At 38.2% G+C, this 27,550-nt stretch overlaps 1 protein-coding gene across 1 annotated transcript; it reads left to right on the top strand.

The window, feature by feature from the left end:
* The first annotated feature begins 3,810 nt into the window (after nucleotides 1-3,810).
* Nucleotides 3,811-16,227, top strand: LOC139717170 (E3 ubiquitin-protein ligase RNF166-like). Its single transcript, XM_071628671.1, has 5 exons — nucleotides 3,811-3,930; nucleotides 5,640-5,796; nucleotides 6,456-6,565; nucleotides 9,193-9,415; nucleotides 14,604-16,227. The coding sequence occupies exons 1-5, from the start codon at nucleotides 3,839-3,841 to the stop codon at nucleotides 14,667-14,669; spliced, it is 648 nt and encodes a 215-aa protein (XP_071484772.1). The 5' UTR covers nucleotides 3,811-3,838; the 3' UTR covers nucleotides 14,670-16,227.
* The last annotated feature ends 11,323 nt before the right edge of the window (nucleotides 16,228-27,550 follow it).

Here is a 27,550-nt window from a genome sequence, read left to right as displayed (position 1 = left end):
CTCCAACCCAAAGCAATTTCTGATCTGGAGATTCTCCCGTCTGAAACCCCTAGCAAACGGGAGACTCCAAGTTGATGTGTGCGAAGCACCAAGTTCCTAGGGTTCTAGATGCTCTCTGGTGCTATCTAAGGCTTATCTTTTCAACATACAATAGCAATAAGTAAGAAATCCTTTCCAACGGGAGACACAGAGCCAGGGTGGGAGAAATTAAATCTCAAGCGGGAGAACGGGAGATTTTGCAAACATTGGTTTTCGGAGGGAGATCTCCCGTCGAAAATGGGAGAGATGGAGTCTCTGTAGGTACAGCACACTCACATCATAAGAAACTGTTATAACAAAATTTGATCAGAATTAGCTGCCCTTTTAAAGTGCCCTTAACATACTTTTGAATGGCCTTGATGCTACAATGCCCCTTGAAAATTTGGGGATCCAAGGCCACTTTGCCCCAAGATAAAAGTACCTTTTTAAAAATGGCCATGACCTTATAGTTCAAGAATCTTATTTTGAGCCCTACGAGAAATTCTATACACAACAAACCCCTTCAGTACTATCCTGGGTTTTCTTTTTACAATGGAATGTAGTCAATGAAATCAACTGGTTTGAAATGGCGACTTGGGGAATCCATCGCTGCAGTGCACTCCCATTACAGTGTACAATGAACATGATTATAACAAAATTGAGGTTTCAATGGAGTACAAATAGTCTGAAACATTATCCACTCTATGTATCTTTATTGTTTATTTGTTCGGTTATAACATTATTTCAATATAACAAAAGAAAAGTGCCGGTCCTGAGGACTTCGTTATAATGGGAGTCTACTACATAAATACATGTACAAGGTGGAGACTTGTTGTACAATTGTATAAGTGATGGCATGGCATCATGTATGGGGAAACAAAGAGAAATGAGAAGACACTGGAAGCCCTCTGTCCACAACATCTTCACAGCCGACATCTGTCATTTGCAGCAAGTGTAGCAGAGACTGCCATTCAAGAGTTGGCCTATAAACTAGTGACTGGTGTTTTATGAAGGGTGTATATACCATTGTCTCATGAGATAGATAATAAAATAATACTAAGGTATTATTTACCCAGTGCAGCCTCTTCAGTGTTGACACTGCTTAACAGAGGGCTCTGCTATTATTATTATCCTAGTGTTGCCAGGTACCCATTTATACACCTGGGTCGAGCTCGAGAGGGACACAGTGGGTAAAAATATCTTGTCCAAGCCAAGGACGTAATCGTCGTAGTAAGTACCGGGCAGTAAATTTGATAATTTTCGTAATTTTGCTAAATTCGTAATTTTTTGGCCGAAATTTCATCCTCTCACTCAGTACGAAGTTAAGAGCTACGAAAAAAAGCGTCCGGTGTGTGATACAATCCACTCTCCTAATAAAAAATACATGTAATGTATGTAGAGTATTTATACATCTATGACTATAACTAATGAGTACCGGTAGTCTACCTCTATGATTAATATGACATCGGGCATATTCAAAGGCAAAGCCAAGTATAAGTTACTATAACGTTAGACAGAAAGATCCGTCTGTCAGGAGGAGTCTTTTATTTTTTTTACGTTATCGCTCTCCTCCTTAGACATAGGAGGGGATCCGTGAAGCCAGACGCAGTCTCTGCGGAACATATACCCGACGACCAGATACAGACCGATCTTTCGGTCAAAGCCTAACCGCACCAGCGACCCCAACCCACACTACTGGTTACAGCGCCTGGGCCCCACGCCAGGGTTAGTCAAAGCCAAATACTATTAAAGAGGAAATACACTCCAAATAGAAGTTAGATCCAATCTAGTCTGTTAAAAAGAAAAGTAAAATTTTATGATATCAACTGTAAAAATGTGACTGATATTGGATGAAAAATAAGGAAGTTATGATATTTTGAAGTTTTGCTAATTTCTGCAAAACAGTTCTTGTACAGTGGATGTGAATATGCAAATGAGTGAGCTACAAGGTGTAACCATGTCATACCCTCACAATCTTCCATTGATCATGTACCATTTACCAGTTGTGTAGTAGGGTTGGGGGTACCACGTATCGTCACCCTAAGGATCTGTAGCTTGTTTATTCTAAAAATATAACACAAATCTGCCTAATTCTTACCTCAAATATGCCATAAATACTGCAGTTTTGAATGTCGTGACCGTCTCGTTGATTATGAATCTCCGTTTTATAATAGCGCAATTTTAGTGCGTGCGTTCCGTTTTCTTCGCGCAGCTAAAAAGGGAACCTTGCGATCGGCACCCCCTCCCCTCCATAGGTATACACGTGAATTTCACAGGCCATAGGTAATACACGTGAATTTCACAGCCATGCGTCGTTACTGAGCGGATGTGTAATTTTTAGCTTGGTTTGTTTGAGTTTGATTTTAGTTTCTTCGTTTTTATTGTCTTTATAGCTAATGACACTTAATCCCGCGCGTACCTTTTCGTTCTATACGCAAACAGCCATGATACGCAGGGTGCCGATGGGAAGGTGCCCTGCCGATAGGTGGTGCCCCAACCATACAAAAAAAAAAGTGATGAAAATTCATTGTTTCTGTCATTGAAGTCTGAAACATGATGTCATTCCTGGTTGAATAACAGTCTTCAGAAAATAGTGATCAGTTAGATACACTATAATAATAGGATTTAATTGAGCCTTATATGGGGCATATTTAATTGCGTTTGAATGAAAAACTGGAAATTTCAAAATTTTATGAGGTAGGCCTACATTGCATTGTAACTAGAGTAGATCTACCGGTATATATTGGTAAGTTGTGAGGGAATGACATGCTCACTTTGGCTTTGCCATAATTTTGCATAGGGGTCTATAGGTCTACTCAAATTGACTGTTCAAGAACTGTTCCCCCCCCAAAAAAAAAAAAAAATAAAAAAAAAATAGCGAAACTTCAAAATGTCATAACTTCCTTCTTTTTCATTCAAATTCGATCAAAATTATACCGCTGAACTCGTTATGTTTTACTCTTTCTTATCAGACTAACTTAAATTTGGACTGGATTTCCCCTTTAAATAGAAGGATGAGGCGAGGAAACTCAAAGTTAAGTGCATGGGACTAAACAATCATGACAATTGTGGGTTTAAAGGGTGCGCGGTGCGGTGTTGGAACAAAAGCATTTAGCAGGGACGGGGTAGAATCAGTTTAAAACCAATGGTTGCCTTATCGTGTTATAAACAAAGCAAAATATGGTAAGTCCAACTTACTTCTACAAATCGAAAATTTTTCTCACCACTCAACAGTGCAGTGTAGACTAGTGTAGTACTAGTATTACAGTGGTAACAATCCTCTGCCGCTCCGCACCGCTCAGCTCAGCTCAGAGCATTTAGGAGAGCGTAGCGAGACACGGTCGCCACTCACCGGTCGTGTGTGTGAACACAACACAAACACTTTACTGAGTACGTAGTAATACAGTGGAGTATTGCTATTGTGGCGCACTGCTGCGTGTGTGCGTGCGCTTCTTCGGATCGCTCTCTTTGTATTGATGTAAACATCGACAACAACAGCGAAACAGCTGAGCTTTGATGTAACTTTCACATAACACTGTAAAATGTAGCATTGTACTACTCTGTAGCAGTCATTGACAAGAATACTGAGCTTGTTGCACAGCTTATCACGTTCTCGCTGTCTGTGTCACTTTTGGAGAATCGGGAGAGCTACGGAAAGTCGAAATTATTTGTCCCATCTACGCATTTTATACTGTCAATTAAATCTACTCGTCCTACACAGTACACAAAAAATCCAATCCACCATCAGTGCAGCTGCAGAGCGAGAGCCGCGCCGCGCCGTAAAGTGTGTGTTCACTCCAAAGCACCAAGCCCGAATATTATGGCGTCGTCTTCTGATTCAGACGAAGTCTACAAATGCTCCATTTGCCTCGAACTCTTTCAGAAACCCACAAGGATACCTTGCAATCATGTGTGAGTGAAAAATTGTTTGTCTTTCTGAAACCAAATTTTGATTTTACTCGACTCTAGACTATAAATTACTGTTCTTTTCCCTGTCTACATGGTCTATAATTTAATTATATAAATTAACAATTTCAGCCAAAATGCAGCCAGGGCCAGGCCAGGTTATTAGAAAATAGGGGTTCCTTTAGACATAAAGGTCCGTCTGTCCGAAGGAGTCTTTTATTTTTTTGACGTTATCATTCTCCGGAGACATACAGTAGTAGCTTAGGAGGGGATCCGTGAAGCCAGACGCAGTCTCCGCGGAACATATCCCCAACGACCAGATACAGACCGATCTTTCTGTCAAGGCCAAGCAAGGGTTCCTTATGCCCCCACTAATTTTGCCATACCACTCTGCATAGTGAGATCTACATGTAGGGAGAGATCGTGGCCATAAGGTCAAAGGTCAAAGGAAACATTCAAATGTTTTCCCACATTTTTTCCCACATTTTGGGCAAAATCGTGAAATTGGCCCCACTACACCAAGTGCGCGTGCACCCGTGCGTTAGCAAGCAAGGTTAGGTTAGGGTTAAGGGTTTAGGGTTAGGTTAACCCCCAGGGGTTGTATTTATGATTAAATTGGCCATTAGATTAGTTGAGGAACATTAGGGAGTCCTTCCGAGACTAAAAAGTTGAAGACCGAAGAAAAAAACGGGAGGATGAAAGGTACTATGCTGTGGAAATCAGCCCCGCCGCTGTATCAATCTTGCGTAAATGCCATTTGGTGGGGTCGCATTCATGAGTATTATAATTATACTGTGGAAGAAAGCCCCTCCGCCGTGCTAATGTACTAATGAACGCCACATTGTGGGGCTGAAGGCGAGCCGCCGTAGTGTAGTAGGGACACACAGTGGTGGGTCCTATTCCACGAGTATGCCACATTTTGAAAATAGCACAAAGTATTGTCTTGAAATTAGATGTTTAGTTACCAGAATGATTATTTTGAAGAATTGTAGGCCATGGGGTCAAAGGGCAAGGGTCAAAGGTGAAGTGAAAATGCTCAAATCTCCAAATACCTGCTCTCTTAAAAGCCATCCATCCAAATTTAACCTTCAATTGTACTTGTTACAGTAGTTGAAGGAAAGTAAACACTTGCAGCAAATTTGTGCAGAAAACTTCATTTTACATTTTTGCCAATATGTGAAACTGTTGCATCACATTGTAGAGACGTACACATTATGGCCAAGGCATACCAGTCGTCATAGCGACATAGCTTGGCCGCTGAGAGACGTTAGACTGTACATTAGAAAGTGCTGTGAACGCTGCATGGGAGCAGCATTGATGTGTTCATGTTTGCAAATGTAAATGTTGATGAATAGGTACATGTAAGTCATTCGTGCACAATGTGTGCTGTGAAGAGTTTCATTTATTGCTGAACCCATAATGCCACCCATTTCAACAATAGCACTGCAGATTAGCTTGGGGGGGGGGGGGGGTGGAAGGTGGGTTTTGAAGGTTTACAAGTTTTACTTTATAGTGACTTTAGCTTTCTAAATGTTAGGGTCTGTACAATGTATGTACTTCTTGATAAAATATATATATTAATGCAGTTTTATGTTCTAATTACCATTCTGTAAATGTAGCTTCTCAGGGTCTTGCTGTTTTTGTACATAATGTATTTGTCCTCAACTGATGGAGACGGGTTGTGTGTCTCGTTTGTCTGCTGAATTATTTTACAGTTTCTGTGAAGAGTGCCTGAATCCGTACATAACTGTGGCATCACCCAGCTGCCCATTGTGCAGAATAACCTTCAATCCAAAGAAGAGATGCAGGGCAAAGGATGTGGAGAAGCAGATGTCATCCAAGAAGGACTGCTGTGTAGGCTGCAAGAAAAAGGTGGGTACTTTCTATGATTTGCAAATAGGTGACTGATATCTCCACAATACATGACTGATAGCCTGGTCTTACAAAGACAGGCAGTGGATGGTAAGAGGTGAACAATCTTCATGGAGTATGGTAGGTAGGAGTAGGCAGTGTCAAGAAAGTCATGACACTGTTCCTGCAAAAGACTAACAATCAGAAAGAGTGTCAACTGCTCTCTTCGTAGACTTTAGGGCTGTGGAAGCTCTTGGTTGTCTTAGATGTTCTTTGGTGCTTTGTTAGCCTTCTTTGTGAACATTTTTACTGCCAAAACTAACTTCAGGTGGGAAAAAGCTATTTTTTTTCCCCAGGGGTGGGGGTGGGGGAAATACATAGAGCAGGAGACATACAGAGTGGGAGAAACTCAAACTTGAAAATGAGAGCTGGAGATTTTGCAAAAATGGCCTCAATGTGGAGGAACTAGAGTTTGTCTAACTACTTACAATAATTCCGTAAATATTGAGTGTATATGCCAAGGTTGAATGTTGCACTTTCTTAAAGCTTTTAATCATATTTCCCTTTCAATGAATGTAAAATCATGTGTAGATTTGACCTCAAGAAAGATTTGAGGTAAAGAAAGAGTTATGATATAGTGTGAGCATATATTCTCTATCTTTCCTTGGCATAAACCCCAGATGGCATTGTCCAAACTGAGACAACACACGCAAAGTTGCAGTCAAGTGGATTCTAGCCAACCCAAGTCAGAGTTCAAACCTGCTGGCCCTACCTCTCAGAAACCACCCAGGTGAGTCAACGGTAAACGGTCTCCTAGGCTACCATTTGTGATTGGATAACTGCCTGTTGCAAGAAGTACCGTACCAAAGACATACCATGTTACACTGTTCAGGCCCTCCCACACCTGATCAGAGAACCATATCATGGATGTATATATATATTCACCAAGTGATATGGATGATTAAGTCATCTAGAATACAATTTGTCAGTTTGATACAAGCTAGTTGCATGGGTTGATATTGACACATTCTTTCCCAAATTCACTTCCTCTGGGAAGGAGTGTTTTCATATCAGTTTTGATGGACTCCCAGCAGTACTTTCCTTCTGGTGTAGTTGCAAACAAATAGATAATGTTGAAGTGATGAAACAAGCAGTACATCTCATGGGGCCATGCTGTCTTTGTTATTTTATTTTTGTTACTTTGAGTAATCATTTAAAACCTAGATTACTTTAGTCATGATACAGATGATGACAGGCCTGATAGGAAATGTATGTTTCATTTGAAGGATGTAAAGTGCCATGGAGGAAGTTTTAACTCTCTAGACTTTGTATTGGGACTTACATTTTTAGGAATGTCCCCAATACAGCATTTCAAACACTGAGGTTATATCAACCTATCTGTTAAAAATGTACTTGAGAGTAACTGGATTTTGTTCTCTTTTTTTTTTTTAGCATGAATTTTTATGCCTCCGCCATGAAGTGTCGTTGGAGGCATTATGTTTTCGGGTTGTCCGTCCTTCCGTCCTTCCGTCCGCTCTTCCGTCCATCTTTCCGTCCGTCCGTCCGTCCATAATCAATTTTGTGGACAGCATAACTAAAAAACCACTATGTATCCTAATGAAACTTGGCAGGTATATGTATGAAGGGGTGAAGTTGTGCCTATCAACTTTTTGGTGCAGATGCTCAACGTCAAAGGTCAAAAGTCAAGGTCAAATGCTCAAAATTTCACCATTTCCCCCATATCTATGCAATGCTTAACCCTATTCCCACGGGGGGGGGGGGGGGGGGGGGGGGGGCATTTTGGGCCCCCCCCCCCACCTCGACGTTTCGCGTGATTATTCCGCAACGCGTGATGCTCTCGCCGCGACATTTTTGACTTTTTCTTTTAAGTATCGCGCAACTTTTGAGAAATGGGAATTGGGAATTTTAAGGTCATAGGGTCAGAGGCCAGATCAAGATGCTAACAATTTACTATTTGATACAGAAATTACACCTTTTCTCTGTATTTTGAAAATTACTCAATGCATAGACTTATAAAAGGGTCAAAAGTTAAGTAAAAGTCCCTGAATCCCAAATACATGTTCTCTTAGAAAATGTAGCCATTACATTCATCCAATTAAGCCTAGTTCAAGGAAATTTATCACTCAACACATTATGAACTGTCATCTTAACATTTTGCCAATCAGATGAAACTGTCATCACACATCAAGACGTACTATAGACCTATTAGGAGAATCATACATTATGGCGGAGGCATTACCAGTCGCCATAGCGACGTTTCTAGGTTCTTTTTTGCAGCATGAAATTTTCGCGAATTGGAACTAACTGCCTTGTTTGCGGCCAGAAATTTTCATGAATTGCCACTGGCATTCAATGGATATAGCTAGCGTAGAGAAGATCTTTCACATTCATTTTAATGTCGCGATCTTGGCTCTTGTGAAATTCGCGAAATTAAGATGCATTCGAAACTTATCTGATTTTACAGTAGCGCATAGCTCTGCATGTAGCAGCTTCAGTGTCTTTGCTACTCACAATTGTGTGTACCAGTGTCATACCAAAATATGCATCCCCTAATGTTATCATGCACTACTTTTGTAAATCACATTTGCGTACGTCACAAATTCTAGGATACTCAGATGTTAATGTTGCATGCAGAGGCAGAAGTCTGTTAAGATATCATTTTGTATTTACAGGAAGTACTCTATCCTATGATCATGTTCATGTAATGGCAAACTGATATTAGATACACTAGCATTAAATTATATTGCTTGCATTACACTCTGAAGAAATAAATAGATAAATATATTTTCTTCCATGAAGCACAGTATCTACCTCCTCTTAAAAAAAGGGGGATCATCCACACTTCACCTAAAAGTGCACCATTTGTAATTAGAGATGGCAAACAATTTTTTTGTTTTATTTTTTTATCATTATTTTGTGTGTGTTTTTTCAGTATTTTTTGTTTGTTTGTTTGTTTGTTTTTTGCCAGAAATATACTGCCATTTTTGTTGGAAATCCCTTATTCGTTCCCCACATAATATTCATTGTTACACATGTTTATTGCAAGAAAGATTTTCCACCAATTGTCCTTTCAGTCCACATAATACTGCAATACTGTTAAAAGATTGCTGGGTAGTCCATAACAATAAGTTCATTTCTAAGTATAGATGATTCATGGCTGACGGAAGTTCATTTCTATCTGATAATGTGATCAATGATGATGTGAATTTGTGCGTGATATGAAAACAGAATGCGTATTAAATCCATCTCTCTCTAAAAGGTAAGTTCATTCTTCCCTTTCTTTGTGTGACTTAGAGATACTAGGGAGTAGTGAAACTCAGTTCCATGTTATGTTTCAGTATGATACTGATGTCCTCCTGTTTTAACGTTTTTTTCTTATTATGTTTTTGTTGTCAGCAATATACCAAACCGATCCACATTCCAATGTCCTATCTGTGGGGCCAGGAACTTAGACTGTGATGGCCTGCGAAGACACTGCAACACAGAACACAAGATGTTCGCTGCTCCTGTTGTATGTCCAGTCTGTGCCTCTATGCCCTGGGGAGACCCTAACTACAAAAGTAGCAACTTTCTACATCACTTGAATCTCCGGCATCGTTTTGAGTATGACACATTTGTGGTACGTTGGTTTCTTGAATGGGCTTTTGTCAGTGTTGTAGATCTTAAGACCTGGGTAGCAGGGGGAGAGAAATTTTGCTTGATCGAATTGAGTTTCAGTTGCTGCCCATCGGGGTAGATTAAAAAACTACCACTAACGCAGACATGTGAGAATAGATTTGCCTGTCAGCGAGTATGTGTATTGAAGCATACACTAATTGGTAACGTTCAACTCCAGTCAAGATTCTGTGGCTAAATATGTACTTGTAAACATAGAGGTCAGTGATAGAGCGGTACTCAATTCGTTATGGATTCCTGAATATATCTGAGTCAAGCCAACCTACCCATTTCTTGGTATCCCCACTCTATACTGCATAGTATAGAGGTGGTATGATACAAAGCCAGCTTTTAACCACAGTGGGAGATGTTTATGGGTTCACAATTACATTGATGATTGCTTATTTATTACATGCGCAGGAGGCACCTTCACACAGTATCTGTGCACTTCAATTTGATAATTTTTGTGTAATGACTTTCATGATCAAATTTCAACAATTGTGGTTAGCAGAGAAGCCAAGATGGTCGGGGGGGGGGGGGGGGGGGGGGGGGGGGGGTATGCAGAGACTCCAACCCCAAGCACCTTCTGAGCTGGAGATTCTCCCGCCCGAAACCCCTAGCAAACGGGAGACTCCAAGTTGATGTGTGCGAAGCGCGAAGTTCCTAGGGTTCTAGATTTTCTCTGGTGCTATCTAAGGCGAATTTTTTCAACATACGATAGCAATAAGTAAGACATCCTTTCCACCGGGAGACACAGAGCCAGGGCGGGAGAAATCAAATCTCCAGCGGGAGAACGGGAGATTCTGCAAAAATGGGATTTCGGCGGGAGATCTCCGTCGAAAACGGGAGAGTTGGAGTCTCTGGGTATGGGGGTGTTCCACGCCATGGTAAAGGAGCTTTTGCATTTGGAGCTGTAAATCATGTGATCTGGTGGCATACTTAATACACTATTTTATATTAGGATAAAGGAAAGGTTAACCCCAAATGTGACTTTTAGGTGGTTGGCATTTTGTAGTGAGGTGTGAAAAAAAGCTTGTCAGATGTGTGAGTGTGAAAAAGACCTCTAAGGTACTGAGTTTTATGTGTAATGTATGAGACTTGGTATATAAGTGAGTGAGTTGGTGAGTACAGTGGAAACTCGATATAACGAGATGGTCGGGACCGAGTCATTTCCTCGTTATAGCCGATATCTCGTTATATCAGTAGGCATAAAAGAAGGCATAAAATAAAGACATCAATTTGCACATGTGGACTACCCATCATATTTCAATCAATACTGATAACTTGATAGTGTGTGTGAGGGAATTACTCACCTTTATGGGTAAGAGATGTTTTTTCGCCAAGGAAATCCAATATCAAGAATGTGTTTCTTATTAATTGTTTGAATTGTACAATTTATATAGCTTGCGATTGTATCAATACAAGATCGTCTGTGGATTGGTATGTGGTTATCGTTTGGGTGTGTGTTGTGTGGAAAGCTTTAATATGGTCTGCACAATGCTGTGTGTGTATGTGACACATTCTATATGTACATTTATGAGCTGCGTGTGTGTGAAGACGGGGAATTCCCTAAGTAGAAGGCCAATCACAGCATCAGATTGCCTCACACCTGCTAAACGTCATGATGATGTCATGTATACATATGGCCGTCCCACTACATTTTCTGCATGTATCAGTGTGCGTGCACACACACACTTCACACGTACAACATGCAGTGCTACAAGTGTAGCTGGAGTGCTTAATGATTATGTGTGTACAAGACAGTTTTTGGCGCATCAAGCTATACAATCTCGGAAGATGATAGCACAGGCGAAGTAAAGCTTTACCGAAGGCATTTTGCTTTACCTCGCTATAGCAGGTTTGATTTACTATGTTTTTCTTTGTTTGGAAGTCACAAAATTTATCTCGTTATAGCAGTTATTTCATTATAGCCGATCTCGCTATAAGAGTAGCATTTTACATAGACTTGTGTGGAAGGAAATTTGGGACCGAGAAAATTTCCTCGTTATAACCGATATCTCGTTATAGCAGTGTTCGTTATACCCTGTATATACTCATTGCAATTTTTACATGTATGCATTGTATATCTCTGTGCCTTTCTGCAGATAACTTTGCCATTGCCAGTCATCAGTTTCATGTCACCATCATTCTCAACTTTGCCATGATATCAGAACAAACTGTAATATGCAATGAAAAAAATGAACAAAACAAAAGCCCAAAGTAATAAATATAGGGTTTAGCTGCACATTGTTTTGGGGATGTCTGTCTGTCCATCCGTCCGACCATCACCACATTATGATTAAGAAAAAAAAGTAAACTGGATGGATTTTCTTGGTACTTGCACGCATGCCACATGAGGTATAGATAGGCTGAACAGATTTTGGGTGAAATTTTGCAAGGTTAAATTCCACTGAACTGTAGCAAAATGTTCCCTTCTTTTTTCGTCAGCTGTAACATGATCTAGGAATGTCCAGTTGTAACACCATTTAGTAGGGAGAGTAAAAATAAGTCTACAAATGATTATTTCTATGATGTGAGAGTGGTAAAAGATCAACAAGGTCAAAGGGCAAGTTACTTCAGAAAAAAAAGTTATTTCTTGTCATTACTTTAGCAAGGAATTAATCATTACCACCATGCACTTTACAGTGGTGATAGGGCACAGTTAAATATCAAGGTAAAAAATTATTGTTTTGTTTAAAATGTCATTATTGAGTCACATCTTCAGCTCAGAATGGTGATATCATTTAGCTTTTGTGAAATATCATGGGGTCAATGGTCAAGATCAAATGTCAGCAGCATGTAGCTAATGTGTCATTTTCAGGCCATGAATTATATGCTGTGTAAGTCCATTTGTAACTTTACATACAGCTATTGATGAAAATGATCTTGGAAAATGTTTCTTTTGTGCTCTCATACACAAGTTTGGTATTTTTATTTACACATTTCTTAGTAAAAGTATTACATGGCTCACGAGTAACATGTTCTCTGTGCTGTATAAGATGGCATTTTCTTGTCTGTACCAGATGTTGCAGAATGACAAAATATATTAAACATACGTACTTCTTCTATTTACTGTACACTTACATGCATACATTCATGATACATGAATATGTCACTATTTGGAAGCCAATTCCATGTGTTTTGAAGTGCACCTTTTAATATGATTAAAATGTCATAATTAGAGGGACTGAATGATTCATAAAATGTGATTGTTGAAGCATAACAAGAAAAATATGGAAGTATGGATAAAGCAGAGAGGTATTTAAGTTGTTTCATTTGAAATTTTCATTCGATATTGTAAAATTTTAGATACATCTGTAGATACACTACAATAAATAGTCTTCCAACTTTAAAGGTGTGTACAACAAAAACAAGGAAAGTTATTGGAAGAGGGTTTTTTGTTTCCGTAAATACAACAATCCGTCTGTATGGGAAACTTAAATTTCTGAGCATTTACTTTACTTTGAATTTTGCTGTTTTTGCCCTTCCCATAGGGAATTGCCCTAGAGTAACCAATTTTTTGTTGAAGAATAGATATGAAAAGTTAAGGTTTGGAAAACATGAGAAGCTGAAAGTCAGTTGTAATAACATTCATAAGATCCATAGTTTGAAAGTTGAAAAACATTGAAGGCATGCACTAAGAACATTTTTGTGCAGCAGCAAAGGGAAAATGCCCAGCCATCGTAACAGAAGTACTAATACGCATCACTGAAGTTTGTTGAACATAAAATCAATTTGATGATTTCACAGCACAGAGAGCAATGTATAAAAAAATGTAAAACTCTGCAGTTTAACCTGATATAGTTTTAAGTTACCAGTCACCAATTAGACCTGACTTTCAATGCGTCCAAGATCAAGAGTACGAAATAAACAGGTAAAAAACCTAATTTCATGTGAAGGAAATGCACAGATGTGTCAAGAGGATATGATAAATGTGAAGGAGAAACACAGGGCCATATGTTGATTGATTGATTGATTAACTGTATTGTCCACAGTTGGAGTTCTTGGTACATGGGATATTTCAACAGATAATATACCCAGGTACTCCCAAAGGCATTACTTAAACTGGAACTAACACATACTGACTGACATTTTAACATGCATTGTATACCATTAAAACGTAATACATGAAACTAACACATACATCTAAAGTGAGAGTATTAGCACATATGATTTTGCCAATGGTAGTGTTCATTGATGTAATTTTCTGGGATATTAGAACAAATTATTTAAATAATTTTGGCAGCGCTGCACATTGGCACTGGTCTGATGGTCCCTGACCAGTAAAAATGACTATCAGACCAGTAACTTTTTCAGAAATGGAAAAGTTAAACATGGAAGAAGAGGGTACCTACTGGTCTGACCTGTCTGTTGGACCAGTAGAAAAAAATGGGTGCAGCCCTGATTTGCATTTATCTCTTACCATAAAACAAACAACAACAACAACTGAAGGACCACAACAACCGCATCAACTGATATAATCTGCCCTCAAAAAAAAATATATGTATTGTAAAACTTTAATACCAAAACTTAACTTATCTAATATATAACAACTTTAATATCTGCAGTTGTCATCATGTTTTGTAAAACTGTAAAACTGTTTTTCTTTTGCTTTGTATACGATACAGTCGTAGATATACAGACTGTAGTCCTATTTTTGCATTTTACCTTCTTTGCCTAGTAGAATGTTGAATTTCATTGACAGAATGTCTACATCTTTATATTCGTTTTATAATAGTACATTCCAGGGGCCACAGAATATGATGGGGGGGGGGGGGGGGGGCAGACACGCACAATCTGGCTTTGCATCTATCAGCACTGCTGTTATTATTTTTTCAAATGTCCTCTTCTGCGGCCAGTGTGTTTCTGGTGTAGCAGAAGATTTGTTCCAACCTGTGGCTCATATGTTAATTTAATCCTCTGTCAAATATTACATTTTTAATGATAAGAATAATACCACTTTTTAAACTTTTCTTTCTTTTTGTAGCTGTTCAAAGCCATACTCATGTCTTCCATTATTCCGTGAAACACGTTTAACACATACAAGTATGTTGAACCACTTTCTTTGTTTGGTTTTTTCATCGCACTATGTCTACTTCAGCTATTTAAAACCATATATCTGTCTTTCTCTCTCATTGTTTGTGTCTGTGTAGGATTACCACCAAGAGGAGGATGAGATTCTAAAGCAAGTCATGGCAGCATCTATGGAGGATGTTTGAGGAACATTCTTATTGTGTTTGCTTGGAATCAAAGCTTCCAGAATGGATAATGGGAATAATATGAGCATTAAAATATAGTGAACCACCTGCTGACTTCCCTTCAGTTAGTGCACTGATCACCAGTTTCTTACCTCACCCTGGCTATGTTCATGTCCCAGAGAATTTCTCCTTGATGTGTAACCCAAAAGAGCACATATTCCATTTGAATGGAGAAATAGCATGTAAATCATGGATAGATTTGTAAAGTTTGAGCAGGAACAGTGGGAGTAGTATTAATGCAATGTAGTAAAATGCAGAAAATGCAAATACATGTACCAAATGAATTTCATCACACTGCATTAGTGGAGGAGGATACAATGGGTTGCATAATCTCATATTTTAGAAGTGAAATGAAAACTAACCAACTCATTTCCAGGATAAAGTACTGTGATATACACCATACAGTAATTGCTGAAATGTAAATTGTTAGAGTTTTCATGAGTCATTTTGCGCACCGTCATTAAAACTGATCCTGATTAAGCAAAATTGGTCCTACATGTAACAAAGGTGGAAGGTGCCACTTGTGGCTCTCAGTGGAATGTAAAATATGAGCAAGGTTTAAGCCTGACATGGCATGGATGTTAATCCTGCACACCAAATACTGGTATGTCCTGAAGTCAGTTGGTTCTAGTCTAAGATATGCTTTGCTGTTCAGTACATTGAATTCCTTTGTGTTATTTCTAGAGATACTATTTGATGGTAATAAAGAGGAATACTGAACTACTTTATCATGGAATTCTAAACCTTAAAATTCATATGCACTGTGTGTGCTATATGAAAGAATCTTGTGGGATCTTCTAGGGGTTCTACATTTATGTTTGATGATATGGAAGATTTTTTTTTTTCATGTGAGAAAGTGCAATGAAGGAAATTGCTGTTTAGACCTTAGATGCCAACTCTAGCCTATTTTTGCCAGTCTTTTTTTTTTTAAATTTATTATAGAGTAAGTAAAAGTTACCCTGGACTCTTAACCATGTTTATATGTCATATTTTGTGTGTGAACTTATTTTTTATTGTACATGCCACAAAGTAGCAGTTTACAATGTAACAGTAACAAAGGGAGCAGTTACCATCTCATTGCTTGATATTTTGATAAGGAGCATTGTAGAGAGTATGTCTTATCATCTTTGATGGCATGATAGCACTTCAGTGTAATACATATTTTCAAATGTAATTGTGATGACAATTTTGATGTGTGAGCACAAAAACTTCAGAAAATCAAATCTTGAACTCTGGTTTTGGTTGAAATTTGGTAATATTGCCAGAGGGAAGCTGTTATGTGTTTTAAAGGAAAGAATGAAATCAACACAGTAGTAAATTTTGAGAAAAGTCAGACAAATGAATGGATTTTCCAAGTTTGTTACACACAATTGGACAATGCATATGTCATTAGTTTCATTCAAAGCTTACCATGCTTTCTGTAGAATTTCCTTTGTCATGCATTGGTCTCCGGATTTCAACACACAAGGATGAAAGTCAAAGAAACAAAAATTTACATTTGACTGGTGATGCTGTTTGTCGTCCCTGTATCACTACAGGGCTCAAAATCAGTTAAGCAGACTAGTTTTACATATGTACAAGGTGAAATAGTGAATAGTCAAGATACTTTGTTGCGGTAGTATGGGGGTCCACAGACACTGGGGTTAGTGCACACTGTGATCAAGAAGGAAATGTCTGCCTTGTCAAGTACATGTACGTTAAGCCCAAACTTGTTTGCAGTAGATTTGTTTCATTCAAAATACGATGATGATCAGTCTGTGCAAAATGGGATGATGTATCACTCACGTTAAGTGAGCAAAACCTATGTAGGCCTATCTATGACTTAGTATGATTTGTTCCAGAATTAAATTGTTATATTTTCCTAATGGATACTGTGACTTTAAAATGACAAAACAAAACAAAACAAAACAAAGCAAGACAAAACCACAACAAAAATCTGTGCGATTGTTTCAGTGTTAGGGTGAAGAATTTTCTGTGAAAATGACACTTCTTAATCTTGCAGGTCATCAAGTAATGCATAAGCATGATGTGAATAAGTGCAATCACCTTCTTAAACACTGCAAGGTTGTATGACAACTTTAGATGGAAGAAATTTGAATTTTTAATAGGATTTTGTTAATTCATGCCTTATATTTTTCATCATGTATAGAAGTAATAAAGATATTGTGCTTTTGATTTCTTGCCATTAAATTCATTTACATGCTTTAGAAAGAGTAATATCTTCCACTCATTGATTGACAACCTTTTTTACTGTGTTTTCAGTAGCCTCTAGCCAGCACTCTCAAGATTTAGGCCACTGTCAGCTTAGTGAATGCCAAATTAGGTTAATGTGAAATTATTCCTTCAAGGGCATTTGATTAGGAGGCTTTGCCCTTAGTACTTTAATTGCAGTTTCATAAAGAACTGTCATATGAATTAGAAAGAATTACTGAGAAAATCAGAAGAGGCCTGATATATTATTCATATATATTTTTCGTACTTTTTTGATAAAAACAGAAATTGAATATTTCACTAAATGGTTGACCAGATCTCTTTATTTCCAGTCTGAAAATGCAAAAAATCTCCTTTGTGTGGGAGGGATATCCCACATCCTCCCCAGCACATCTTCCTAAATATCTATTTTTCTTTTGTTTGTTTGTTTGTTTTTGATAGAAAGACATTGAACGTTTCACAAAAAGCGTGTACCAGATCTCTGAATTTCATGTGTGTGGGAGGCTATCCCCTGCCATACCCTGATCTCCATGCACCTTTCCCTGAATGTTAATGTTTTTGTTTTTGTTTTGTTTTGTTTTGTTTTTTAAAATCAAATACTTTACTAAATTGGTGCCCAAATCTCTGAATTTCTGGTTTGAAAATGCAAAATCTCACTCATGTGGGGAAGGGGCTGTCCACTTTCCAACACCCTTGCCACATTTCTCCCTGCACATTTCCCTGAATTTGAATATTTACCTGTATTTGCCTTTTTTTTTTAATTGATAGACACAGAAATTGCTATTTTACCAAAGGGGTGCATCAGATCTCTGATTTTAAGTCTGCAAACATCTCTCCTGTGTGGGAGGGGGTATTTCGTTATGGCACATTTCGTTAATATTTATTTTTCTTACTTCTTTGATAGAAACAAAAATCAAATATGCCACTAAATGGGTGCACCAGGTCTCTAATTTTTCAGTCTGAAAATGCAGAAATCTCCCTCTTGTGGGAGGGATATCCCACTCCCTCTCCCACACATCTTCCTGAATATCTATTTTTCTTGTTTTTTGACAGGAAAAGCGTCAAACATTTCACCAGAAGTGATCTCTGAATTCAGGTTTGAAAATGCAAAACTTACCTCTAGTGACACCCTCCCCAAGCACATTTTGCTGAATACTAGTTTATATTTTTCTTACTCTTTGATAGAAACAAACATTGAATATTTCACCAAAAAGAGTGCAGACTATCTTCGAATATATTCAGGTCTGAAAACGCAAAATTTCTCTCATGTGGAAGGGGGCCCATCTCCCCTCCCACTACCCTTTTCCTCAACATTTCCCTGAATATGAATGTTTGTACTCTTTTATTTTCTTTTTTTGGTAGAAACAAAAATCTAATACATGTACTTCACCAAATGTGTGCACTAGATCTCTGAATTGCAGGTCTGAAAATGTTAAATCTTCCTCGCGTGGTCAATGCAACATGCGATCAATGTAATGTGTAGTTATGTTACACACCTTTTTTCCATGGGTGTTAAGAAATCAGCTGCCCTGGCAACAGCACTTTTTGTACCGAAGATATGAAAATATTTGGATTGACCTAATTCCCTAGTTTTTTAGTATTTGACGTGAAATTTGGCACATGTGAAGGCTACAGTATGTATAAGTGTAGACTTCATCGTTTGTCATTGTACAATTTGTTGCTGTGGTAAGAACATATTTTGATGCAAATCATGCAAAACTGTATATTTGGCTCATTCCCTCATTTTTTGAACACTTGACTTGAAATTTGGCACATGTGACTGCTATCGTATATAAATGTGCAATTTCATCTTGTTTCATTGTTGAACAATGTGTTGCTATGGTAACAGCATTTTTCAATAAAAATCATGCAGAAATATTTTAGATTTTACTAATTCCGTCAGTTTTTTTTTAGCATTTGACGTGAAATTCGGCATGCACGATTGCTGTAGCATGTAGATGCGAGACTTCATATTTTGTCGTCGAATATGTTGCCATGGTAACAGCATTTTATGAAGAAAAAAATCATGCAAATTACCAGTTTGTTCAGCAAACTACCTCAGTTTTTGAGCACCTGGCTTGAGGTTTGGCACATTTGACCAATATAAATTTCAAATGTGCAAAACACATCTCTCAGCAGTGCTGAACAATGTATTGCCATGTAACAGCAATTTTTCAATATGAGGTTTACAAAAATTGAACATTGTGGATTGCGCTTACTCTCTCAGTTTTTGTCGAGCCCACCGGTCGGGAGGTGCGGGAGACTAAGGGATCGCCTGTGGCATCTGTCTGTCCGTCCGTCTGTCCGTAATGCTACAAAAACTTGAATTGCTCTCTACTGAGGACTTCAATATCAATCACACTTGGAGGGAAGAGTGGTTATGCAAAGTTTACCAAACATGAAGTACACCTGAAGGTCAAAGGTCACAGGCAGGGGTCAATGAACTTTAGGGCCCAATGTTTAGTTTTTATGGGGCGTTTCGATTATGGCTCATAACTTTTGATGTATACGGTATGTCTGTTTGTGACCAAACTTGGATGGTAGATGTCCCTTGGGGAGTTGAAGGTCACCATAAGGTCCAAGGTCACTAGCAGGGGTCAACGAACTTTTAGGGTCCAATGTTAAGTTTTTACGGCGTGTTTCGATTATGGCTCATAACTTTTGTTCCCTATGTCCATTTGTGACCAAACCTGGCTGGTAGATGTCTCTTGAGGGAGTTGAAGGTCATCACAAGGTCAAATGTCACAGACAGGGTCAACAAACTTTTAGGGCCCAATGTTCAGTTTTTATGGCGCGTTTCGATTATGGCTCATAACTTTTGATCCCTACCTCCGTTTGTGACCAAACTTGGCTGCTGAATGTCCCCACAAGGTCAAAGGTCATTGGTAGGGTAAATGAACTTCCGGGAGTTAGAAAATGTTAATTTCTTCTACACTAATGGGCAAGACACATTTTGGCACTTGCCTTGTTAAGCATTTGGCTTTAAATTTGGCACATGTAACTGTTATAGTACATAGACGTGGAAATTTTTTTGCTAAATCTTTCATCATTGTTGAACAGTTTGTTGCCATGGCAACATCATTTTTTAATTAAAAATCATACAAATGCGGATTTAGCTAACTTGCCTCAGTTTTTGAACATTTAACTTGAAATTTTGCATATGTAACCACTATGACATGAAGTTGAAGTTGAAACTTCATCTTGTATCATCAAATTATGTGTGGCCATGGTAATATTTTGAAATCAAAACACAAAAATATTGTGGATTGTGCTAACTCCCCCAGTTTTTATGCCTCCGCCACGAAGTGGTGCCGGAGGCATTATGTTTTCGGGTTGTCCGTCCGTCCGTCCTTCCGTCCGTCCGTAATGAATTTTGTGGACAGGGTAACTATCAAAACCTTTTGAGGTATCCTAATGAAACTTGACATGTATGTGTATTAGGGGGTAAAGTTGTGCCTTTCAACTTTTGGGTGCACATGCTCAAGGTCAAAGGTCAAAAGGTCAAGGTCAAATACATAAAATTTCACTTTATCCACCAAATCTATGCAATGCCTGAAGACATTTTCTTGAAACTTAGTGTTTACATATATTACCCAATTAGGATTCTCTGGTGAAAGTTTGGGTCATGAGGTCAAAAGGTCAAAGGTCAAAAGGTCAAGTAAAATGTTGAAATTTCAATTTTTTCTCTGTAGATTTTGGAAATTGTTCAAGGTATCTTCATGGAACATAGTGTATAAGCATGTACTGACCAGCAGTGGTTATCTAGGGAATTGGGGTTCATGGGGTCAAAGGTCAGGGGTCAAAGGTCAAGGGCAATACTTCAAAATTTTACTATTTTCCTTATATTTATGCAATGCCAGCAGGATTATTTTTTTTTAAAACTTGATGTATGCATGTATAACCCAATAGAGATTCTCTGGGATTTTTTTTTTTTTGGTGGCCAAGAAGGTCAAAGGTCAAAAGGTCAAAGATCAAGTGAACGTGCTGAACTTACTTCTTTCTCCATATCTCGGAAGTGGCTCAAGTTATCTTGAAACTTAGTACATATTTATGTATGTTCTGCCTGACAGTGATTCTCTTATAAATCAAAGGCCAGATGGAAATGATAATTTACTGTTCAATACATAAATTGCACTTTTCTCCATACCTTGAAAATTACTCAGTGCATAAACTTATGAAAGGGTCAAAGTCAAGTTAAAGTTCTTAAGTCCCCAAATACATACTCTCCTATTCATCCAATTAAACATACATGTAGGTCAAGGAAGGTGAACATTCAATACATTTGTGACAAACATGTCATTTTAATATTTTGAAAATTTGGTGAAAATGTAATCACACATTGTCCACATGTTATATAGACCTATTAGAAGAATCGTTAATTTTGGCGGAGGCATACCAGTTGCCATAGCGACATTTCTAGTTGAGCATTTGACATGAGAGTTGGCACATATGACCACTGTAGTTAAAAGATGTGCAAAATGCTTCTTTTGTCAGTGTTGAACAATGCATTGCCATGCTTACCACTTTTTTTCAATAAAAATCATACAAAAATTGTGAATTGAGCTTACTCGCTCAGTTTTCAGCACTTGACGTGAAATTTGACCCATGTGACTGCTTTTACTAGACCCTAAATGTGCATACTTCATCATTAGTTTGTCAATGTTGAAAAATTTTTTGCCATGGTAACAACTTTTTGTAAATGAAAATTATGCAAATTACCTGTGGATTTTGCTCAGTTCCTTTAATTTTGAGCATTTGACTTGAGATTTGGTGCATATGAGTAATTCTTAAATGAACAAAACACATTTAATGCATTTCCATGCGTTGCAATGCATTGCCATGGTAACTTCATATTTTTTCATATAAACATGCAAAAATATTGTGGAATGAGCTAAATCCCTCAGTTTTTTTTTTTTTTTTTTGTCAGGTTACTAATCAAATCCAGTGATAGTTCTAGTTATTATTACATTGTAATTTGGTATAATTTCAAGAGTTTCATCTGTCTGGTCATGCCACCAGGAATGTAACTTGAGAGATTGTTAAACAAGAAGATCTAGTGTATAGTCAATCACATACAGTGTGACCCATGTGGCTGTCCAGTTTTGCATTAACTTGTCCCCCCTTTACCCCCCCCCCCCCCCCCCCCCCCCCATTTACTGGCATATACTTTAGAGCCTTATTTCCACATGAGTGAAAATATCTGTTATTTGTATCTCTTCTGTATGCAAGGATCGTTTACAGGGCATTGGTATTGTTATTTGTATATCTGTCACGAGAGTACGGTGCATCGTGTTTACAAAAACATTGTTCTTGAATTCTTAGTCACTTTCATTTCTAAATGACTTAGATATGAATGTCATATTTCAAACCATCTTTCACTGTGTTGCAAGATCATCTTGATATGTTATATGTTATATGAGAGTAGGTCCATAATCAATGAACCCACCATGTATATACACTCTAAGTGTAGTGATACACCTTGTGGCTGTTTTCATAAAGAGAACTGCAACCCCATGATCAGATTGAGTTCAGATTTCAGTTTGGAATTGTCTTTGTAAAGCCCCCGTCACACTAGAGCGGATTGAGCCAATGAATGCCCAGCGGATCCGAAAATTTGGAGATACATGCGTTGCTCTTCGTTCGTGACCCGCTTGACGTTAGCTGTATCTGCTAGCTGTTTGCAGAGATTCGCAGAGATCCGCCGGAGCCAAATTTTGATTTTAGACATGTCCAAAATCTTGAGCAGATGACGAATGGAATGACAATCCACTTTGTGTTTGCTTAGCATCCGCTGATCGAAAGTTTTGGTCGCTCTGTGTTCGTTTCTTATTCGTCCGCCGTTCATCCAAATTCGCCCAGCAAATCTGCACAGCAACACACATTAATTAAACGTAGTAGAAAAAAAATAACAGATATTCATAGCACACATAATAATAATAATGATAATATTGATAATAATAATAATAATAATAATAATAATAATAATAATAATAATGATAATATAATAATAAGAAGAAGAAGGAAAAAAAAGGTCTTATTTACCCAGGGTAGCCTCTTCAGTGTTGCCACTGCTCTACCAGAGGATCCTGCCATTATTGTTACCCTAGCGTTGCCAGGGACCCATTTATACAACCGGGTCGAGAAGGACATCGTGGGAAAAAAAATCTTGTCCACTATAGATGGTGAGCACTGGGCGTGATTCAAACCCGGGTCCTCGGTTCGGGAGTCGGGAGTCGTATCCACTATGCCGCAGGCCCCCCCCCCCCCCCCCCCCCCCATGACATTTCATTATACGTATTCTGGCATTAAGTAATAATTGGTAAATAATAACCACACTTGCAGTGCTTGTATCGAGAACATTAACCTAAACCACGCTATAAAAGTCAACCTGTAGTAAATGGGAATCTCTGCATGGAAATTGGGAATTGTGAAAGTTCGACTCCAGTTGGAGGCACCAGACGCAATGAAGGATGTTGGACTACCAACATCGTCAACGTGATCATCAGAAGGAAGTGCACTTTTAGGGGAATCTTGTCGAGGGTAGTGAAATCAGGAATACTTGATGGTGACTTCTGCTTCCTTCTTTTTGGGGCCATATTCGCAGTCACAACATTACTTGACATTGTCACTGCTCAAAATGATTTGGTGAAGTGTGCGTCAGCCGAGATCTGTCACGTGATTGCCGCAGTATCGCTTTGCGTATGTTGGGCATTTGCTGCTCATTCGCTTTGTCTGCTCAGCATCCGTTGGATGGACTGTACACATGCATTCGCTTTCATTCGTTACTTTATCGGAATGTAACACGGTTAGCATATGCTCATCATTCGTTAGGCGAACGTTCGAAAACCACATTTTGCTTGCAAATTCGAGCGGATTCGAGCGTATCTGGGCTTTGCAAAATTTTGCCCATCCGCTAGGCATTCGCTGATTTATACGCTACAGTGTGACGGGGCCTTAAGGCCATGCACCTGCACAGCTTACAGCATATTTCCTGTCAAGTTGATGTCAAATACTTGTGATTTGTTATTTTTCCCTCGATTTTGGTTTGTAAAGGACTGATTCATGTCAGGTACAGGTACATGTAATAAACCTGTAGGCCTATCACTGTTGGTGTCTCTACATAAAGTTTTCAGGGTGCAGGAGCATGATTATAGAGTGATAGCAACTTACAATAATATTCTCCACACCAAATCTGCATAGATCACATCATGGTCATTCCAGTTTTTAATGATTTCCTGTTCTGTCAAGTATATGTGCTGTGGAATAATTGTTTAGCAAATTTCATGTAGGACAACATGGATACATGTTCAAAATGGAATAAACAGTCCATCAATTCTACAAAAAAAAAAAATACCTCTGATGATTTGTTTCCCTTGAACTGTACATTCAACGAATGTAAACATGAATAATATTTGTGACCCACCACGAAAAAACGACCAATAAGTTGGAAAATTTTGTTTTTTAGATTCCAACAATCAAAAAGCTGAGACTCTAAGCTTTAAAATGATATATAACACACCTTGTATGGACAAAGCAAACCCTTTGAAAATACAATGAGAAAGTGGGGATGTCAGACAGGGTAATTACCAGAATAGTGGAGAAAACGTGACGGGCTCTAAAGAACTGTGACCATTCAGAAGCGCAGAACCCTGTCCTGTTGTCGGGGGGGGGGGGGGGGGGGGGGGGGGGACAAAAGATTGGATCAAATCTCCCTAGCAACCAATAGGAAAGAGTAATCGGATTAGGATTAACTTAGTACAGCTTTTAAATAGACTTACCCCTCAAATAATCTAAAATCTCAAGACCTAATATTGTATACTTTTTGAGTTATGCTTAGTTGTTTCAAAGCTTCAATGTGATCAAATCAAGCCTTTTTCGAAAAGTTCGCTTTTAAGTATGAGGTGGAGTGTATTAATGACAACTGTGTCTTGAATGTTTCTAGTAAACATTAGACCCTAACATTTTGTCAGGTGGTAGATCGATAAATGGACTTTCATAAGATACCTAAGACAAAAAATGGACTTCTCCACCCCAACCCGGTTATTTCAGCTGTTTACATGAAAAGTCCCCTTTTTATTGTGACTTATTGGTCGTTTTGTGGTGGTGGGTCACATTTCATGAAATTGCAAATACAGTTTAACCAGCCCTAGTTATTATGATTCCGACCTCACAGAAAAGATTTGTGCAACTTAAACCTTGAATACCATTCTCCTTTTTATCTCGAAAACCTACAGAAATTCGCTGCACACGCCTGATATTTGTGACATCACTGAATATACTCTGCAAGCAAAAGCAGACTATGTTCATTCACTTATTGTTAGGCTTTTCAAACTCGAATATGCGATGGCCCTTGCCTTCTAAAAACTTGAATATGTCTTTCTGGTGATGGTTTCTAAGCTGGGCACTGGTTGTAGCAGCATTGTGTGCCACCTTTTGTTTCAAAGAATACTAGTATCACAATTAGCCTAATTCAAAGTAATTTAACCTCTTCTTCAGGAGCAATGAATGCACTTAGCGTCGCTGGGGTGACAAGACCATGTATCTGAAATTTGGGTGAAAATGATTCTTTTGGATTAATGACCAGATAATCAGTTAAGTCATGTCCAGTCCAAATCCAGCTGCCTTACCCCCCCCCCCCCCCAAAAAAAAAAAAAAAAAAAATGAAGCCACCTCTGCATGTCAAAGGAAAGGGTATCCCATTGGATATAGTGCTTTGGCTGCCATGTTTTTTTTGCTCTCCTTTACATTTGACATTTTGTAGATATGACGTCTTGTTGCCCCAGCGATGTTATATTTCTTTAAGCTACGTCACGTCACTTGCAGCTGTTAGATTGGTCCATTTTGTTATGTCAGTAAAAAGTTTGCAGAATTTTCCTGAATTTGTCCGAAGTGCTTTCATTACCCCAGTTATCGTATGAATTTTCTCTTTGCTCTTGTTGCATTCGCCATGATGGAATGAGCAAATTTCTTACATTTTGGTATTTCCATGATTCTAGCATTCTAGCATTTGTGCCAAGTTGTAATTTTCTTTGAATTTCCGTTTTAATGAAGACTCAATTCCTGATGCTGAGCAGTGGTATCAACCAAAGACTGCACAGTTGCAATTATAACTAGACTGGGGGGGGGGGGGGGTGACAAAAAAGCAAAAAGATTGAGCACTGCATTGTAAAATAGGCCTTAAAAATTAGTGTCCCTTTAGGCAAATGACCTTCATTTGCATAATTTTATGCAAATTTTTGTTTTTGAGTAGACATTTTGCTGAATTTTGTAGTTAACAGTTTTTGGGTTATGTGTGTGTGTCTTCATATGGATCAGGTTTAGATGCCATCTCAGACCATGTAATGCTCCATGAGCAATGAGGAAAAACAAAATATTCATTGTCAAAAAATACCCTTTGATTAACATTCATCATGCACATTACAATCATACACAATTTACTAATGCAGTATACATTGAAGTGAAATTTGGCACCATTTTTAATGGAAATGTGGATTTCCCTAGAATGCATTCCAAAGCCGTGATGACTCTTTAATACACGACATGTGCTTACATTGACATGCATGATTCATGAAGTTTCACATTTCATTTCAGATCATTTCTTTATTTGTCCAAATTATGTACGGAAACATGTTTCAAGGAACTAAACATTCAATCAAAACTCAAACTATCATGGTTATATGGTGAACATATTTAGCATATTTTTTACAGCAGCTACATACATGTACATCAGTATCATAATCCATAAATTCTAACACATATTGCACGTTATTGCCCCCACCCAAAACCAGCAACAGTCTTCTTCTCCCGCCGGATGCTCTAAGCACAATCGGCGCCCTGTGAATGGATGTACATCTAACATGTCAGGTTACATAGTACAGGTTTATGTACAAAGTCCTTACCGTGTACATGTGGATGCTATTAGAATTATAAATGAAACAGAAGATTGTCATCCGAGTTCAGGTTTTGTAGCATACTTGTAGAAAATATTTGGTGAAAAATATACACCAACATTTAACTACTATGAAACATATTATCAATACTTATTAAGAAACTTTTTCAAAAGCATATATTTAAAGCCATTATAGCTTTGCTCTTGTCTCAAAGAATGAGGGAGTAATTCCAAAGCTTAAGACCAGTAAGCATACATTTTCTGTTCTTATTAGTTCTATTATTAGGAAGATGAAAATCACTCACTTCCCAGTTGAGTAATCATCTATAACTTTATTCTTTTAGAACATTTTCTTCAATGCAGAGGGGGGTATAGCGTGAATTTTTACATAACCCAGCAGAAATCAATATAATCAGTAATCTTCAGAATGCTAGTTTCTCTAGACAAGTCGTCCGTATGTGATCTATAAGCAGTATTCCCTATCAATTGCATTGCTCTTTTCTGTGACAAAAATACTCTGTCTCTCTCTCTCTCTCTCTCTCTCTATATATATATATATATTACCCACTGCGTTTCGCCGTGCCAATACGGCATAATACATTGAGCTAAGGTATAATAAAAGTAGAAGTACCTACTGACTTGGGGAAAATTCGTTTAAAAGGCATAATTTACCATTTGCAGATGAGTGAAAAAGACCCAGCCTTAGTGCTTTAAAATATAGTTCTAAAATTTAGAATGCGAG

The sequence above is a fragment of the Diadema antillarum genome, unplaced genomic scaffold, assembly GCF_040938485.1.
Source record: "Diadema antillarum isolate AM-2024a unplaced genomic scaffold, OU_Dant_1.0 scf00000072, whole genome shotgun sequence".
In the NCBI taxonomy this organism is placed as follows: Eukaryota; Metazoa; Echinodermata; class Echinoidea; order Diadematoida; family Diadematidae; genus Diadema; species Diadema antillarum.
This window is presented reverse-complemented; position numbering and strand designations above follow the sequence as displayed.